General features: G+C 43.2%; 1 protein-coding gene across 1 annotated transcript in view; it reads right to left on the reverse strand.

Moving 5' to 3' along the window:
* The window catches only part of TTN (titin), a 285,564-nt gene that overhangs the window by 246,470 nt on the left and 20,106 nt on the right, over window positions 1-18,988 (reverse strand). The window contains exons 13-32 of the mRNA XM_083403724.1: window positions 18,077-18,358; window positions 17,829-17,954; window positions 16,267-16,545; window positions 15,877-15,945; window positions 14,963-15,221; window positions 14,448-14,508; window positions 14,131-14,340; window positions 12,299-12,441; window positions 10,428-10,627; window positions 10,054-10,284; window positions 8,639-8,883; window positions 7,515-7,738; window positions 7,245-7,409; window positions 6,979-7,147; window positions 4,603-6,293; window positions 4,199-4,480; window positions 2,924-3,190; window positions 1,588-1,860; window positions 622-885; window positions 257-517 (exon numbers count right to left, since the gene is read on the reverse strand). Of these exons, the coding sequence (XP_083259850.1) occupies window positions 257-517; window positions 622-885; window positions 1,588-1,860; window positions 2,924-3,190; window positions 4,199-4,480; window positions 4,603-6,293; window positions 6,979-7,147; window positions 7,245-7,409; window positions 7,515-7,738; window positions 8,639-8,883; window positions 10,054-10,284; window positions 10,428-10,627; window positions 12,299-12,441; window positions 14,131-14,340; window positions 14,448-14,508; window positions 14,963-15,221; window positions 15,877-15,945; window positions 16,267-16,545; window positions 17,829-17,954; window positions 18,077-18,358 (5,701 nt within the window). The remainder of the gene's footprint in view (window positions 1-256; window positions 518-621; window positions 886-1,587; window positions 1,861-2,923; window positions 3,191-4,198; window positions 4,481-4,602; window positions 6,294-6,978; window positions 7,148-7,244; window positions 7,410-7,514; window positions 7,739-8,638; window positions 8,884-10,053; window positions 10,285-10,427; window positions 10,628-12,298; window positions 12,442-14,130; window positions 14,341-14,447; window positions 14,509-14,962; window positions 15,222-15,876; window positions 15,946-16,266; window positions 16,546-17,828; window positions 17,955-18,076; window positions 18,359-18,988) is intronic.

The raw sequence follows: 18,988 nt of genomic DNA on the forward strand, positions 1-18,988 counted from the left end.
TAGACCATGTTGACCTGGATACTCTCCTCCCCCATGTTTCCATGGAGACAAAATGGATTATAATGCAACTACTCCCAGACTAGGAGTTGGAAAGGAATTCCTCTTCTTAGGAATGTCCACTTTCTTCCAACTATCATTCACCATGGTTTGTTTGTTTGGCAGGTCTCATGGACTTAAGTATGAACTGAACTAACAAATATAAACAGCAGGGCATTTGACCTTCAAGAAATAGTCAAGTGCTTTATAAATAACTAACCTGCTACAACCAGTGTCCCAGATGTCTTCTTTTCTCCAGCATAAAATGTATACTCTCCTTCATCGTCTTTCATCATGTTTACTACTGTCAGTTTATAGATTGTGCCATGTGCCTCGATCTTATACTTGGGCCCAGCTTTGAGCTCTTGGTCCTTAAAATGCCACACAACATCAATCCCTGCGTGGGACAGCTCAACTTCAAAGGTTACATTCTGAGTTTCGGTGCAGGTGATATCGTGAAGACCTTTAATAATCTGAATTTCTGTTGTTTAAAAAAAAAAGGCGACTTAGTAGAATCAAGTTGTTACTTGTTGCATGATCAGAATATGTATTTTAATAAAGCCTGCATATGTGAGGAATACTTACCTTCAATTGTGAGATTGCAGCTGGTTTCAACTTTGCCTACTGCCAGTTTACAGTGTCCTTCGTCTGATGCATGTGTCCTGGTAAACACTAGCCTCTGCTTTGTGCCTTTGGAGACAGCTTGGACACGGTCATCAGGTTTTATTTGCTCATCGTTTAGGTACCACTTGGATGAAGACACGTCAGGGACTGAAATTTTGCTTTCAAGGATGGCTTTTGTACCCTCAATAGCATGGACATCTTTTAGTGGTATAATGATTTCCACACCTGCAAATTGCAGATAAGAGATTACATGGAAAGATCAATACATGGATTCTGGTGCTTTTAGCTTAAGTATATAAGAATGTGAGAAATGTACAAAAATGGATGGAACCAAGATCCTCCTCCCAGTGTAATTATCTGAAGCATCCGGTGTCCAAATGTCGCAGGCAGCTTTACAGATGGCATGCAGAAGATCCTAGGTTCAATCACTAGCAATTGGTAGTGCTGGGAGAGAACCCTCTCTAAAACCCTGGAGGGGCACTGCCAATCAGTGTAGACCAGGGTTTGCTAAAGCTGTTTTGGGACTACAAATCGCATCATCCCTAGCTAGCAGGACCAGTGGTCAGGGATGATGGGAACTGTAGTCCCAAAACAGCTGGAGATCCAAGTTTGGGAAACACTGGACTGAGCTAGATGGACCATGGTCTGATTCAGTATAAGGCAGTGCCCTATGTTCCCATATAGCTATCCCCAGTTGTTGTGGTGACGGCAGAGATATACAGCAGTATATCTATAGGTTCCTCTATACATATAGGTTCCATTCTGTACATGCAGGTTCCACATAGTTGTCATAACATGCAGTTCATTTCTCATCCTTTTTTTAAAGCTATGTAAGATGGCTGCCCTCCCCACACTTAGCGCAGCAAATTTCGCAAGACAATTATGCCTTGCATTTTGTTATACGACTTCCAAAACACAGGCACTTACTATAGACTGTGACACGGCCAGTGGTTGAGAGGAGCAGGCTAGGGATGTTGAAGGAGTATGCTCCGCCGTCTTCCTTTGTGACATCTTCCACCAGCAACATATGTGACTGCTTATCTACTACAATGTGGACACGGTCGCTTGGTTGAATCTCGACACCATCCTTCATCCAGACACCTTCAACGTTTTCTTGGGAGAGTTTCACTTCAAGTTGCACAATGTCGCCCTCGCAGACTTTCTGGTCAGCAAGACCTTGAAGGACAGCGACAGGCCGTGCTGTATGGAATGCGAAAGAGAAGCAAGAAGTTATTAAACAATGATCAGGAGCTTCAATAAAATAGGGATGGGGAACCTTTCTCCCCTAGCCAGGCTGCACCTGTCAGTAGCCCTGCTCTGGGTGCTCCTCAGTTGCCTTTGACGGCAGGAATGTGTCCTTGAACTCTGAAAATGTCTCTTGATTGCTTGGACAGAGAGCTGTGTGAGGTTGTGAGTCCTGGGGGACCTGCTCCCTGCTTTACAGATCTTTTCCCATGTGGCCAGGGTGGGCAGAGGCCAGACTGACTCCAGCTACAAAAGCTGAAGCTGCTGAAGATGCCAGAGACCATCTTGGTTGTCTCTTAGTGCAGACCCAGGTCACTGAGCCTGAACTTCCACAGCCACTGCCTGCCATGAACCATCATTGACAAGACTGGCAGCATCAGCAGCAGTTCTATGGTTATGATAATGATTTATTTTCTTGCTAATTTTGCTGTTTTAAATGTGCATTTTATATTTTACTTCCTTTAGTAATGTTTTCTTTCAAAATGTTCTAAGATTTTTTTGTTGTTAACATTGCTGCATAAAATGTGCATTCTATAGTTGACCTTCTTTGTAATGTTTTATTTTGCAGTCTTTAAGATAATATTTTACTTTCCTGTTAAGTATGCTGCTTTGAATGTATACTTTATAGCTGACTTTCTTCTGTCATGTTTTGTTCTGGATTGATTTATTTTATGTTTTAATGTAGGATGCAAACCTCTTTGAGTTTTTTTCTTAAAAATACAAAGTAGTATAGAAATGAAATAATAATAGTAATAGTAATAATAATGTGTGTGTGTGCACATTCACCACACCACACCATTGGAATACTGCATTGTTGAATGGGAATGTTATCAACTACACAAAGACAAGAGCTAAACATGTGGTTTCACCCATCTGCACTTCTGGCCTTTGCTTCCAGCTCCACCCACCACTAGCATGATGGAAGGCTGCTCATGATAGGATATGGTCTTTGGGCTGGGGGGCAGGGAAGGGGTTTCCCACTTCTGCTCTCAAGTATTTAGAAGGCAGAACAACTTACGCTTCATCTTCAGTTTACAGGAGGTCTTTTTCCCATCTGCCACAAAGCTGTATTCTCCTTGATCTTCTTTAGCAACATCTTTAACTGTGAGGATTTGGCGACCTCGGCGTGAGGTTATCAGATACTTATGACTCGGTTTGAGCTCCACCTCATTATGATACCATTTTCCTTCGACATCTTCAGGCGTAAGCTCGCATTCCAGTTCCCCCGAGAAGGTTTCCTGGACTTCAATGTCTTCCAGTTCTTTAATAAACTCAATAACAGCACCTGCATTCAGATGCAAACATCTCAGTAAGTGATTTTATTACTTACGAACGTTCCATAATGTCTCTTAGCAACAGAATTAAAAAGAATGCCCAATTCAAAATACTTCCATCTTTTCAAAATGTGGACTGATCCAGCAAGCTCTTCTTATGTTTGTACATTCTATGCTAATCTAGGGCTATGCCCATGCGCCAATGATTTAAATACAAAGATGGAGAATCTGCAGCCCCTCCCCCAGATGATGTTGGACACCAAACTCCCATCAGCCCCAGCTAGCCTGAAAACAGGGTTGGTTGTTTTTAACAGTGGGCCAATTGACTAGTGCAAGGCTGGCTATTTTAAAAGTGACTAGGGTTGGGCATCAGAATGGTTACATGATTGCCCAAGCACTCATTTTGATTTGGGTTCACTTTGTCGCTGCAAACCTTCCAAGACTTAAAGAATCAGGCACTTGGGCTCAGTGCTCATTAGTTACGCAGAATGTGCAGCTGATCAGACCAGTTGTTTGACCTGGCTACTGGGGAAATCTATGGTCTGAGAAGCCTGCACTAAGAGCCACTCATTACACAGCACCACCCATATTTCTAGAGTAATAAAGAGTGACTGATACAGAAATTACGTTGTACTAGAGTAACCTTTAGGGATGCGGGTGGCGCTGTGGGTTAAACCACAGAGCCTAGGACTTGCCGATCAGAACGTCAGCGGTTCGAATCCCCGCGACGGGGTGAGCTCCCGTAGCTCAGTCCCTGCTCCTGCCAACCTAGCAGTTTGAAAGCACGTCAAAGTGCAAGTAGATAAATAGGTACCACTCTGGCAGAAAGGTAAATGGCGTTTCTGTGCGCTGCTCTGGTTCGCCAGAAGCAGCTTAGTCATGCTGGCCACATGACCCGGAAGCTGTACGCCGGCTCCCTAGGCCAATAAAGCGAGATGAACATCGCAACCCCAGAGTTGGTCACGTCTGGACCTAATGGTCAGGGGTCCCATTACCTTTAGAGTAACCTTTGCTCTCACCTTCAACAATTAGTTTGGCTGTTGTCTTTACAGACTCGTCTTCCACCAGGGCACAGCTGTAATCGTCTGCATCAGACTTATCAATCATTAGCACTGAAAGGAAGTGAGCCTTCCTGTCAGAGTGCGTTCTGTATTTGTCTCCATAAGAAATCTCCAGACCATTTTTGTACCACTGCACTTTAACGAAAGGCTCAGAGGTTTCACACTCAAAGGTCGCCATCGAATCTTTCTCCTTAGCAGTGACATCTTGTAAAGTCTGTGTGAATGTGATATGCTGCTTGGCTGCAAAGAAAATTAAAAAGAGAAGCCAAAAGATGAGAATGAATATTATCTGATTTGAGCGTAAAAAGAAGACAACATTTTGGAAAGGGGGCAAGAGGCCCCCTTTTGAAAAGGGATATTACCTTGTACTAACAAGAAAGCATGACTTGAGGTTTCACCAGCTATGTTAACAGCTTTCACCATGATGCTGGCAGAGTCCTCTGCTGTTACATCTCGGATGACCAGCTCACAAACATTATCTTCCGGCCAGAACCAATAGATGCGATCTGACCTCTCAATCTGCACACCGTTTTTGAACCACTGGCACTCTGGGTCTGGTTTGCCTACCACACGGACGCGGAAATGAGCATCACTCCCTTGTCCAACTGTCTGGCTTTGGATGCGTTCAAATATTTTGGGAGCCTCCATGCTGGGACTGAGTTGAACCTTCTCTGGCTTGATGGTTGGAATAGTGACTTTGCCTTCTTCCAACAGGGCTTTCTTCTCTTCCTCCGTTAACTCTTTGGTCCAGTGAAGAAGTTCGTCCTTTGTCTTTTTAAGCAGCTCTTCATAGGACTCGTCCTTCTTGCGAGATTTGAGCTCCACAGCGGTGATTGCTTCAAAATAGCCCTCCTCGGTTCTACGCTTGAATTTACTGCGGAGTTCTTCAGATTCTTCAGACACTTTTTCGTGGCTCACTTTTTCGGCCTTCTTCAGAGTCACCACCTCCTTGGTAGTTTTCTCAACGGGCTTGTCGACCTTTTGAACTTCAAACAAAAGTTTGCCAGGCTCCGTTGCTGGAGCTTCATGCTTAGGCTCGGGTGCTCGGCGAAGCACGGATCTGAAATCTTCCCGCTGCTGAATCTCAAGTTTCACCTTGTGTTCTGTTGCACCTTCGGGGTTTTCAGCAGCTACTTTTACTTCACCTGTATCGTAGGATTTGCAGTCCACAATATCCAAGTAATAGATCCCATCGTAACGTAGTCTAAACCTCTTGCTTTTACGAATGAGTTGGCCATTGAGGTACCAGTTGACTTTGGGCTGCGGATAACCAGTCACCCGGCAGCGGAACCGTGCTATTTCACCCTCAATAACTCTTGCTGGTTCAGGAAACAAGACTATTTCTGGCTTCTGTTTGACTTTCTGATCTTCTGTAACTCCATGAAGAGCGCCCTCATGGGCCATTCTCTCGAGTTCTTCAATGCGTTGCAGCCCCATCCGGCCTTCTGGCAGTTGGGATTCTTCAACAAGGCTCTTCTCGTCCTTAACAATGAGTGTCGCCGATGTGTGATCAGTGCCATATTTGTTTGTGGCTCTGCAGGTGATCACTCCACTGTCTCTGGGATAGGATACGTCATAGTCAAGGCTGCAATATCCAAATTCATTAATCATTCTAAGCCTGTTGGCTGCCTCCAAGGGCTTGCCGTCGTGCAGCCACTCCACCACCATGGTTGGGTCACCAATCGGCGTGAGTCTGCACTCAAAATGGGCTGGCCCAAAGCGCTTCAGCCTTAAGGAAGTGAGTTTCTTCTTGAAAAACGGCTTCTGTTGTTTTTCTTTGTCATAAAGGTCACCTTCCTCCCACTGCTCTTGACCATAACGCAAGTGGAGAGGTTCTAGTTCTGGTGCTGCAATCTCTTTTGCTTTGTAAGTCCCCTTGGGAATGATTAATCTCCTCTCTGGTTCAGGTTCAGTGAGCTCAACTTCAACATTCACTTTACACCTTGTAGTGTCACGTCCAGCTTTGTTGATGGCTGTCGCAGTATACCATGCAGCGTCATGTCTCACAGTGCGCTCAATTTTCAGGGCGGCTTCTCCTTTTGTTCCGTCGATTCTGAAACACAGAGTGTCAAAAGTAAACATTTGCTCTTCGTAGAGCTTTTCGGTCACTTCAATGCAATTGCTTTTTGTTTTAATGGTTAGCAAATTCACAGACGCTGCTGGAGAATTTCACTGAAAACTACATAAAATCCAGCTCACCCACAATATCTTATTCAGTAGAAGAGAAGAAGAAGAAGAGTTTGGATTTGATATCCTGCTTTATCACTACCCAAAGGAGTCTCAAAGCAGCTAACAATCTCCTTTCCCTTCCTCCCCCACAACAAACACTCTGTGAGGTGAGTGAGGCTGAGAGACTTCAGAGAAGTGTGACTGGTCCAAGGTCACCCAGCAGCTGCATGTGGAGGAGCGGGGACACGAACCCGGTTCACCAGGTTACGAGTCTACTGCTCTTGACCACTACACCACACTGGCTCTCTAGTAGTGCTGTGGAAGTTCTTGAACCGGTGTATGAGCATTGGTTTGAAATGCCAAGAGCCCTGGGGAGCTTGTTTTATCTTACAAATAACTCTCCTTAATTTCCTTACTCGTTTATTGAGTTACATTTCAATTTCAGTGTAGCCATTGCATACGGCATTGTTTGTACATGTGCATGTATACAAATAAATGATTTCTTTTACCCCATTACAGATGAAACAAACTAGTTATAGATTTACCGAACAAAATCAATAAAGACTCACTTTATGTTTGGATATTTGTGGGGTACGATGATGTCACTGTTCTTCAGCCACACAATGTCAGGATTAGGGTTACCCCTGGCCCGCACATTCATTTCCAGTTTATTTCCCTCCTTAACACTCATGTTCTTCAGCTTCTCTACAAACAGTGGTCTCACTAAGTGTTCCTTAGCTAAAAAAGAAGAAGATGACAGGTTATCAGATGAATATACTGAGGTGGTAGACTACTATAATCAAAGGCCCATGTCCAAAAGAGGTAGAGCAAATACCTTCCACTGTCAGGGTCATTGTGATGGATGTTTTGCCAGCTCTGTTTTGGGCAATTACAACCCATTCCCCGGAATCATCAGGTGTAGCTGGAATAATAATCAGCGACTGTGTGCCATCTTCCTTAATCACGATTTTATGTGTATAATCGTTAAGGACTTGTTGACCTACGGAAATAAATATACGTATTATTTTAGACCGGAGCGTTGTTTTCCTTCAATGTGAATCTTTGATTTTGCAAAGAGCTGCACGACGAGTGGTGAGTGTCATACCATTGTGGAACCAGTATGTTTCTGGCATGGGTCTGCCCACAACTTTGAGGTCAAATCTCGCCGTCTGCCCTTCTGCACATTTAAAGGAGGTTGGCTTCAAGACGAACACTGGCTTGTACAACCTCTCCAGCTGTGCTTCGTCCGTCTCCTCCAGTCTCCGTGCAGGTGAGCGTGAAGGGGAACTGCGGGCAGGAGAGCGGCTTGGGGAGCGAGGAGAGAGAGACCTGCAAAGATAATAAACCATCCTATTAAACGCATGCTACCAATGATATCTGAAATGTAGCAACCTACAGGGAACCTCCATTGAGTAATTCCATTACAGCCATACAGATGGCTTAAGGGGGGCTTATGTCAATTAATTAGAGAGTGCTGTGTTGTGGGACATACAAAATACTGCTTGTATGTGGCCATAGTCACCCTAGGCCAGGGGTAGTGAACCTGTAGTCTTCCAGGTGGGACTCAATTTCCCATCAGCCCCAGCCAGCATGACCAATGGTGAGGGGAACTGTAGACCAACAACATATGTAGGGTCACAGGGCCACCACCTGTGTTTTGGCTATAATATAGTGGGCCACTCCTCTCCCCAGACTATCTTGGGGATGTGACTTATTCTGCAGTGGCTGCCAATTAGTTTCCAGGCCCAATTCAAACTGCTGGTTATGACCTATAAAGCCTTAAACAGCTCAGGCCTGCAATACCTCAAGGACCGTCCCTCCCCATATAAACTGTGCCATACTCTGCGTTCATCATCTGAGTCCCTTTTTCATGTGCCTCTTCCACATGCGGTCCAGAGGATGGCCACACAAGAACAGACTTTCTCTGTAGTGGCTCACTGTTTGTGAAATGCTCATCCCAGGAAGGTTCGCCTGGCGCCTTCATTGTATATTTTTAGGCGCCAGGTGAAAACATTCCTCTTCAACCAGGCCTCTGGCTGATAAATATTCTACAACCTTTTAAATGTGTCTGTGGGAAGGAAGTGGTTATTGTTTTGCTGTTTCGTCCTAATCATTTACTTGTGTTTTTATCTTGTATTCTATTCTGCGAACCGCCCTGAGATCTTATGAGGAAGGGTGTATATAAATTTACTAAATAAATAAATAAAATAAAATAAAATAGATTCTTACCGATATCTTCTAATCATTTCAGGCGATGGGATATAACCTGGAGACCCACTTGGTCCAACAGGTTCAACGTATAATTTTGCAGAGCATATGGCATTTCCTTTTAAGTTACTGGCAAAGACAGTATAAATGCCTTCATCTTCCGGTAAGACAACAGGTAAACGGAGGCTGGCTCTGCCATCTTGTAGAACCTCCATGTGGTAGTGGTCTCCCTGCTTGATACGCTTGCCATCCTTGTACCATGCAATCTGCATTAAAAAAAAAAATCAAACTTGCAAAACTATGTAGGTGGCAAGAATGAGGTTCCCTATAAATGTCCTAAAATTTCCCATGACAGACTCAGTTGATTTTCACACTCTTATAGTTGGTTTGGTAACATGAAAATGTGTGGATATGTGTTCTCTCTTTCCTTTTCCTTTCTTTACAATGCATGAAAAGGCACATCAAGCTTAAAGAATGAAAACACTAAAATAAAGCTTCCTCAAATTATATCTGTTTTCATCTAGGTGTGTGCAAAACTTTAGATGTGTTACTTTTGTAAACTATGAAAGGTGTTACTTTTACAAATTGGTTTTTCCTGTTGAAGTCAGATGAATGAAGAAATGTCCCCTATACAAACATGGTTTAACTGGTGGTGGTGGGAGGCGTACAAATAGCACAGTTTGTTCTGTTGTAAAGTACACACACACACACACACACACACACGTCAGTTTGCATTTCTTAGTGCAGAAAGTATTGATCTGATGTATAGAGGTCTTTCCTATTCTGATTAATTCAAGAGGGTTCTGGAAGTTTCTGGAAGCTTTTCTGTGTGAAAGAAACCTCATGATTGTTTGGGTTATATCTTCAGAGAAGCTGAGTACAGCTGGCTTGAACTGGTTCTCTTATCTCTTCCAATTAAGGTCATGCTGACTATAAATATAGGCCGGAAGGAGCCTGGGTTTTACTTTCTCTTTCTATCTCTCTTCCTTCTGGTGTGGTGTTCTGAACATAGTATGCTTAGGGCAGTGGTGTCCAAACCTTTTTCAAAGAGGGCCAGATTTGATGAAGTGAAGGGCCGTGAGGGCTGATCAGAGGGCCAACCAAAGTTGTTGACCTTTTTTTAGGATTGAAGTTGTTGAGGGTTTTTTTAGGATTTTAGGGAATCAACTGCCACAGGGGCTGAATTAGGCCCCCAAAACGGACTTTGGACATGCCAAAGTTTAGTCTTGTTATACATTTATAAGCTTTGTAGGTGTTGCAACTGGATTTTTATGGACTGTGCCAATCCTGAATGTACTGGATTTGTGACCATTATGCTTATTTGCCTTCAGTAGCAAGTAAAAGCTCTGCTGAATGAAGTGCAATTGCCTCTGGTCTATTTTTGGGAACTCTGCTACATGTTTAAGTTTTTCCTCCACACATACGACAATGCATACCTTGGGCAAAGGATATCCAGTCATCTTGCAATGGAAGGTCACACCACTTCCCTCAAGGATTCGGTAATTCTTCAGCCTCATTTCAAATTCTGCTTCCACTGTTTCGGATTCAGAAACATCAACCACCATTTCTTCTCCGTCTTCTTCAAGGAGTTCCTCCAAGGTGGTCTTAATAATTCTGTATTCAATTTCTTTGATAAGTCTTTCTTCAAAGGAGGAAATGTGAAATTCCTACAACAACAAAAGAAGAAGAAGTGTTCAGTCTGTTTAATGAGGGTTATATTCCAGTTCTTAGGACAACCACAAAGCAAGGAAAGAAGCAAAACAGAACTGAAACGCCTTGAAATTATAAACAACTACTTCAATAGACTTACCTGTTCTTCAGCAAAAGTTCTGACGAGCACAGTATCTTTTGCCATTTTCTTCATAATTAGAGCTTGTTCTTTTTCATATTCTTTTTCGTAGTCGGCAAAAGTCGGTGGGGCTACCTCAGCCACTTTAGGCTCTTGTACATATGCAGTTACTTGGGTTTGATAGAGTGTTTCTTGAGATTTTAGGTAGACCTCGTAGTCAGCTAAAGGCAAAAATATACTCATTTTAGTAAATTGACGTATGAGAACATGTTGCCATCTGAGTGCTGGTTTGATGGGGGGAAAGGGTCCTAAAACAGAATATTTTTGTGCTGTGTTAGGGACACTGATTCTGCCCTTCCTTTAAAGTTGCATTATAATTAGAATGCCTTTTTAAAAAATGAATGTTATAAAACAGAGGCCCCTAAGCGATTTGCTGGGGCTCACGTGGGAATTGTTGGGTCTCGGTGATTGTGCCAAATATATGTTGGAAACAATATGGATCAGATTCAAGGTAACAAGCACAAGTTACCAATGATGTGTTCTGATACTAAAAATGTTAACCAATCTCTGGTTAAGTCAACATCTAAGATTAGCCAACACCATCCTTCTTGCAGTATCTATGTTAACTATCATTGCCATATTCAGCTATTACTTTAAAAATCCAGGGATCTTTGCTCTTGTGCTGTGTGTAAGAAATCCTTGTCACTTCTTGCCATGTTAATCTGGACAAGCTGGGCAATTGTGACAAGCGGGAGACCTACATTTGGGGGCTCCCAAAGCTTGAACTGTCATGGGGGCCCCTTCACAACCAGCAATGAAGTCTGGGTAACTGTTGTCTTCCTTAATGGGGTTGTTCCATGACAGATCACCACATATTGACAACATCAGTGCTACAGTGGTGTGAGGTCAGTGGACTAGGGGGACAGGGCCTTCTCGGTAGTGGCGCCCTCCCTGTGGAACGCCCTCCCACCAGATGTCAAAGAGAACAACAACTACCAAACTTTTAGAAGACATCTGAAGGCAGCCCTGTTTAGGGAAGCTTTTAATGTTTGATGTATTACGGTATTTTAATATTTTGTTGGAAGCCTCCCAGAGTGGCTGGGGAAGCCCAGCCAGATGGGCGGGGTATAAATAATAAATTATTATTATTATTATTATTATTATTATTATTATTATTATCCCCTAAATGTTCCCAGTAAATTAGAGTATTAAAGCATTAAAGCCCAGTGCCTCCTTTTCAAAGCCTGGGGAGCTTCTGCCTGGCTTAAGGAGGAAGGTGCAGTGCTCTCCAACAGGGAGGGAGGTATGATGCTCCCACACACATCCCCCCCCCCCCCCGAATTGCCCTTGCAACCTGGTGCCTCTGGCCCTAACGGTTCCCCTACGAAAATATTCACTGCACGCCAACGTGTGCTATGGACTCTCAAATCTTGCGATTGTTGAAATAGATACAACAACAAAAAAATTAATTATTTTGTAGTTATGGTATTTATACTGGGTCTACTGGAACCCAACATTTTAAGCAATATAGACTAAAGTAGCTTCTGGGGCCCCTCCAGGATTAGGGGCCCTGGAGCTTAAGCTACATTAGTTTCATAGTAGACCCACCCCTCTTGTGACTTTGTCAATTCTTAGGCAACAACAGTGTCTCCTTGCCTGAAGTTTGCCCATGCAGTGCCCAATGCAGACACCCAGCCACAGAGGCCTTTCCTCATGCCCAGAGGGTGCCATACCCTCTCTGAAATTAGGAAGCATTCTATAGAACAAACTAGCAAATGCCACTTTGCAAATATGCCCATCAGCCCCAAAAGGTTGGCAACCCCTGATACTAGCCTTCCTCTTCTTGATTCCTCCCCCCCCCAAAAAAAATCACCAATTCCCTGCTCACATACCTTCTTCCAGTAACGAAGCTGATGCAGAAACTTCCCCATGTTTGTTGCGAACAACAATAGTGTATTCTCCGGCATCGTCGGCAAAAGTCATCGAAATTTCAAGTCTGCATTCCCCAGTCTCTTTTTTATGAAGCACTTTGTATCTTTGGGAACATAAGGAAAGAATAACCGTAAGAACAAACAATTCCAAAGGCATAATAGGCTACGAAAGTATAACATCTGTGATGGGGAGCCGAGCCACTGATTCAGCACTTCAAGAAAAATGTGCTGTCCAGTGCTCAGGGTTGGCCCTAGCATTCAGCAAGGTGTAGCTGAGAAATGCAGGGGGACAGAAGAAGGCAGATATTAATAGTGTAGCAAGACTTATCCAAGCGCTGGCCCTAGTATGAGGATGGGGTGACATTTGGTGCTATGCTTCAGGCAGAAAGAATGTATTGGGCCAGCATTGATAATGCTCTCAAGACCCTTCCAGTGAAGATTAGGGTCCACATGGTCTCCCACATTAAAAGTTCTCCAGGTGCGAAGAGCCACTATGTTAACAAGAAGATTCCAGCCTAGCTTTTTGTCCAATCAGCTAAATATCCACATTCACCATGTTTCTGATGTGGAGGGCAGGGCATCCCTATCTTGAAATGATAGAGTCCATCTACAGTATTTGAACATTTGAGTCAGGTCTGAGATGCCAAGATCACACTACCATGCTAATTTTGACCTGGTTTCAGTAAGCAGGGGTGTACCTAGGGGTTGGCTAGGTTCTCACCCAACCCAAGGGCACAGATCCAGGGCGTCACAAAAACCATGCCTCTCCACCCTGACTTGGAGTGGCTAGGAGCCCAACTGCCCATCTGTTCATTCCCTGGGCTGCTCCTCAGCCACTCTGGGTGGCCAACATCTCCTTGCCAAGAGCGCAAGGGATGCTTAGAGGATCTCCTGGCGGAGACTTGAAGCAAAACAACTCTTTCTGTTCATTGGAAGGAATCTATGTGTTGTACCTAACACTGATGAATGGAAATGAGCACGCAGAACACATATTTCTCTTCCCCTATCTTTCCAGGGAGTCTGAAGGGTCTATTGGGCAGTGTGGGTTGTGTTGCACAAAGCAAATCACCCAAAATTGGGTGGAAGAATCTTGTACTCTGTTCCCTTCCCTGATTCTGTACAGATATCCCATTCCTGCTGCAGCTGCACCAGACACAGCTTTGGGATGTTTCATAGCTCCTCCTGACAATGACGAAGGGTTTGAAGATGGGGGCATGTAAGTGGCTGCAAAGAGAAGGAGGAGGAGGAGAAGAAGGAAAAGATGCCTTGAGCAAGCTGCCTTCTGTTCACCCAAGATTGGATGTAACCAGTCTTGCAGCAGTTGAGCAGTACTGCAGAGCAAACAAATTGTTTTGTGTCTAGGTACCATACTATGTACCTGGGATGCGGGTGGCGCTGTGGTCTAAATCACAGAGCCTAGGGCTTGCCGATCAGAAGGTCGGTGGTTTGAATCCCCACGACAGGATGAGCTCCCGCTGTTCTTTTCCCTACTCCTGCCAACCTAGCAGTTTGAAAGCATGTCAAAGTACAAGTAGATAAATAGGTACCACTCCGGCAGAAAGGTAAACAGCGTTTCCGTGTGCTGCTCTGGTTCACCAGAAGCAGCTTAGTCATGCTGGCCACATGAGCCAGAAGCTGTCTGTGGACAAACACCGGCTCCCTCGGCCAGTAAAGCAAGATAAGCCGCAACCCCAGAGTCGTCCGCAACTGGACTTAATGGTCAAGGGTCCCTTTACCTTTACTGTTACCATATCATACAGACAGTGCATACAACTGTAAAATTCATATTGTACCTGTAGCCTGTCGTAAGAGGAAGCCCAGCTTTCTTCCAGTAAACATGTGGCTTTGGGTTGCCCCCAACTTGGCACTCAAAAATGACACATCCACCTTCAATTAACTTCTGTACGATCGGTTTCCGTATGAAGAATGGAGCAGCAGCTTCTCCAGATACTTCTTCTGCAGCAGTGACCTCAGCCATCACTACATCTTTCGACTCCACGTAGCTAGAAGAGCAATCACAGAAAAAAAGGTAAAATGCAAATATCATGACCCATAAGGCGGTAAGTATGAAAGGAGTCACCACAATCCAAACACTTTTAAAAATCATTACCGTTTTTCTTCTGTGATCACTTTCGCAGAAACAGCTTCCTTGCTCTCAAACTCTTCTGAGACTATTATAAAATAATAATAATACTGATGTCAGTATACTTTCCATGATGGGGAATTGACACTTCTGAGGAGGTCAGATAATGAAGAACTTTGTGACCTAATTTAAATGAAATGCTAAACTATGGTTTAGCATTATGAGGCCAGGTAGGCATAAGCCTCAGGTTTACATGCTCCCCTTCTTCCAGTCATTGTTTCCCACAAACCATCATTTCCTGTTACGTCTAAGTATAGGAAACTGTTGTTTTCCCTAAACCACAGTTAGTTAAATCAAACCAGGACAAAAACATGGTTTTTAGACCCTTCTTTGTTAACTAACTGTGCTTAGAACCACGGTTATTGCATAGTTTACTCAGCCATCTACTTAAGATACTCAGAAAACATTCTCATTAAGGGGGCAGTGCCCACCTGTCAGCTATTGTGAATAAAACCTCCCCTCTGTTATTTTTCTGTACTTGCCTTGTACGGTCAGGTGGCATGAAGTGCTTACACTTCCTGCCTCATTGGTAGCAGTGCAAGTAAATCTTCCGCTGTCTTCTGCAAAAGCTTCTCGAATCACAAGGCGAGCGACTCCTGCCTCAAAGGTAATCTGAAAATCTATGGAACTCTCGATGCGATAGTCTTCTCTGTACCACGAAATGGTTGGTGCTGGATATGCAGAGATGCGGCATTCCAGAGTGACAGACTCTCCCTCCATGACAGTCACGTTTTTCAGGACCTAGATAACACAGACACACACACCCAAATTCATATAATTTCCCTGCTCACAATGAATGGTGTTTTTAAGACGTGCTGGGAAATAGCCCTTTGCTTTAAAATGACTAAACTTGGATTTAAATTGATGCTCCCACTAAGATCACCGCATAGAAACTGAACATGCCATTTCAGCCAAGGGAACAAAGCCATATATGCATTCCTCTGTGCTTTGAGTCTGCTCCCTCCATTGAACTGAATGGGGGGAACCCCTTGCATACAAAAATTTTATATTTGATCCCGAAATGTCCTGCTTTTCCTTGGGACATCCCTAATTTCATCGGAGAAATGTTGGAAGGTATGGAGCTATGCGACCCCCAAGCCAAAGAGAAAAGTAACTCTACAAACTTTAGAAGATATCTGAAGGCAGCCCTGTATAGGGAAGGTTTGTTTAAAAAATGTTTTATAATGTTTTTCTGTATGTTGGAAGCCACTCAACATATGACTGACATTTTATATGACTAGCTGCAAAACATCTACTGAATGATCTTGCTTTTCATCCAACTGGCTACATACACTAGATGGCACCAGAGCTTCATTGTATTTTGAATGTGGGAGGGAAGGAAGGAAAATAACAGAGCAGATTACAGTCGGAAAAGTGCCGAGCATCAATCACTTACTGTTACTATGGATGGAGGTGTGGCGGGAACTTCTACTGGTACCGCTGGAACTCTAGGAGCTTCAATCACCTAGGGATATATAAAGCCAAGTTAATACAGGACAAGCAAGGCTGAGGAAGTCAAGGGCATCATGCATGAGAGTGGAAGTAAGACAATGGATCCTCGCCCGTCCTTCTCCGCTGCTTGCTGTGACAAAGTGGTGTTAGGTTCTTTAGGGATGAATGGTGCAAGACAAAAAGAAAAACACCAACACATGGTACACAAAGGTCAGTAAGGGAGAGATGTTGTCAAGGGGGGTGGGGAAGAGGCTGGTAATGGAGGAGAGTTGTAAACACATCGGGTTACTCCAGATGCAAATCAAGATGGTTGGGGGTGACCTTAGTGACAAACCTCTGGTTCGCCTTCTTGCATTAATTCAACGCGCTCCCGTTGCATCAGGCCACCTGTCATGCTCACACCTATTTCTCTCTTCATTTCAGCACCGTAGCGCTTCTGATAGGTGTCAGCTGTCTCTACAAAAGGAAACTGCGGGGAGGCTACTTTCTCCGGCAGCATTCTGGGTTCGGGTGACTTTGCAAGAGGAGGCCTCACAGGTTTGGTGATCTTTGGAACAGAAGTTGCTGACAACTCCTTTTGCAGAGTAGCTATAGCAGATCCTGCTATTGAAACCTAACCAACCCAAGAGAAAGAGAGTTACCACTTTGCTGCTTTTCTGCAAAGGTGCACAATGAATTAGCCAAGCAAATACATGTAAAAAGAGAGAGGAAAGAAAGGAAAGCAACAGCACTTTCTCTTGTAATGGGCAGTTTTAGAAAGATAAGAAGTAATCGATAATTTTTTTTTGGCCACCAATAATTAGCTGTTATAATTTTTGAAATAATGAAAAATCATGTTTTAATATTTTGGCATTATTCAAATCAAAATCATTCCAGATTTGATATTAAGCAGCCAGAAGTCTCATAGAAGTCATGTGACTTCTGGGCTTGTTTGACAGAAATTCGAATGTTATTGCCCATGATATCATGGTAAATTTTCAAACATACAAAGGAAGGCTGCTAATTCCCTTTCAGTTAAAATGCCCAGATTGTTACATTAGGTATCCAGTACCTATCTGTATTTTATTTGGAAACCACGTTACAGTAAATTCCAATCATTTTTGCCTTATTTACATGTACTTGAGGCTTTAAAAAAAGGGTGCATTTGTAATGTAAAGACGAAGAGATAACACAAATCTAAATTCTAAAAATGAATTAGCTGGGATCATTAGATGATGAGGCCTGTAAAGGAGACAATTAAAATGTCAACTAGAAGTGGAAAAAGAAGAAGATTAAAGTACTGCAAAAGCATAAAGTACTAGTAGAGACGTATGATATAGTATGGATTATGTAAGTGTAGCACGTTAATTCCTAAACTGATTTAGTATGCAGCAGAACCATTGAGGAATAAAGAATAAATGGTCTCATTTTAGGAATTATTCGATTAATGCACGGGGCGAACATTTAGAGAGAATTCTCTACTCTTCTTGAGAAGAAAGGTGTATGCCAGGCACATAACATTTTATTCAGGATTGATTTCCTTTCCCCACCCACCCACATTATTGTCCCTTTCTGAACAATAGCTAGTATGATTATGAAATAATAATTCGGAATATGGAGTTTCTCTGGTGATTTTACAGACTGCTTATGCAGATAGATCTGCAGTATTTTAAGAGAGAACAGCCTAATAAAATATTGAAGAATGACACATCTTTCCCAGAGGTGTTTTCCTATTAGATTGGGAGGAGACAAGGAATGATTTATGGGCAAGATTCACAAACAAACCTCCTCATTCCCCTTGCGTATTGGCCACTTTGAACTCGGACCTGCATACAGAAGCACACAGAGTGCTTGTTTCAGGTGATATGGCTGTTTGCCTGGACACACCCTTACTCCTCCTCCTCCTGCTCCTCTTACCTCATAAGTGTGATCTGGTTTAGGAACAGAAATTTTTGAAACTGTAAAATGAGGGCTTGCTGTGCGGGGACGTGTGTGTTCCACATGGATTGATTTTTCGACGGACGTTTCTGCAGTCCTTTTAATCTACATTAACCGACAAAACGTTTTGTTGAGCATAGCATGGCGCATACCGAGCGGACGAAACAGAAACAAATATTTCCCAGCAGCCATCGGAATGGCCGCGTGGTTATAAACGGGAGCCTAACCTGTGTTGAGACAGACATCCCCATTTTTTCAGCAGCTGTTATGTGCCTCTCAGGAGGAATATGAACCTCCTCGGTTTTCATTACTCTGGTGACCACATGATGTTCTGGAGGCAACTCAACAACGCGTCTTGCTAAAGTTTGTTCTTTGTATCCAAGTTCCAAAGCTGCCTGTTCAGAATAAGCTTCTTCCGCATAATCTGCCTCTCTTGGTTCTCTAGTGCGTGCTTGGTCAACTGCGTGAACAACTGTGGCTACAGCTTCAGCTCTTTTGCCAACACCAATCTAAAGGTAACATTTACAGAACACCAGCACATATCTAGGTTACTGACACAGAATGGCTAGCATAGAAGACATACATGCAAGCTTAACTGGCTATCCATAATCCAGGTGCTTCTGTATTTCATGTTTATGTTTTCACACATTCCCTACTACTATCATATGTGTACATTATAGCCCCCCGTGTATTCTGGAGCTCCTTTTCCTTGAATACAAATTGAAAAGTGCATTTGAAATACATGTATCTGGATATGGAGGGTAGAAGATTGCACTGTACACTATGCAGACAGATAAATGCACAAATACAGTATGTCTCACATGAAATGTTCAAATACTGTATTTGAAGACCAATGTGAGCATTTCCCTCCTTCTGGGGGTCTGCTTCGATTGAATACTTGTGTATATGTACATATGCATACAGAAAGAATAGCATTTTCTGAAACCCATATGTATAAAGTTCAATGCAAATGAAGATTTACAGACAAAAACATGTACGTACAAACACACTAGCTTTTCAGATAAGTTTGCAACACATATTTCAAAAAGATATTGGATGGTTACATGGGACCATTTTATTACACATCTGCTCCTCATGAATGGTAAAATTGTCCTACAGGTGAATTGGCTCAAAGCTTT

The sequence above is a fragment of the Podarcis tiliguerta genome (genome assembly GCF_965153285.1).
Source record: "Podarcis tiliguerta genome assembly, chromosome: 1".
Lineage (NCBI taxonomy): Eukaryota > Metazoa > Chordata > Lepidosauria > Squamata > Lacertidae > Podarcis > Podarcis tiliguerta.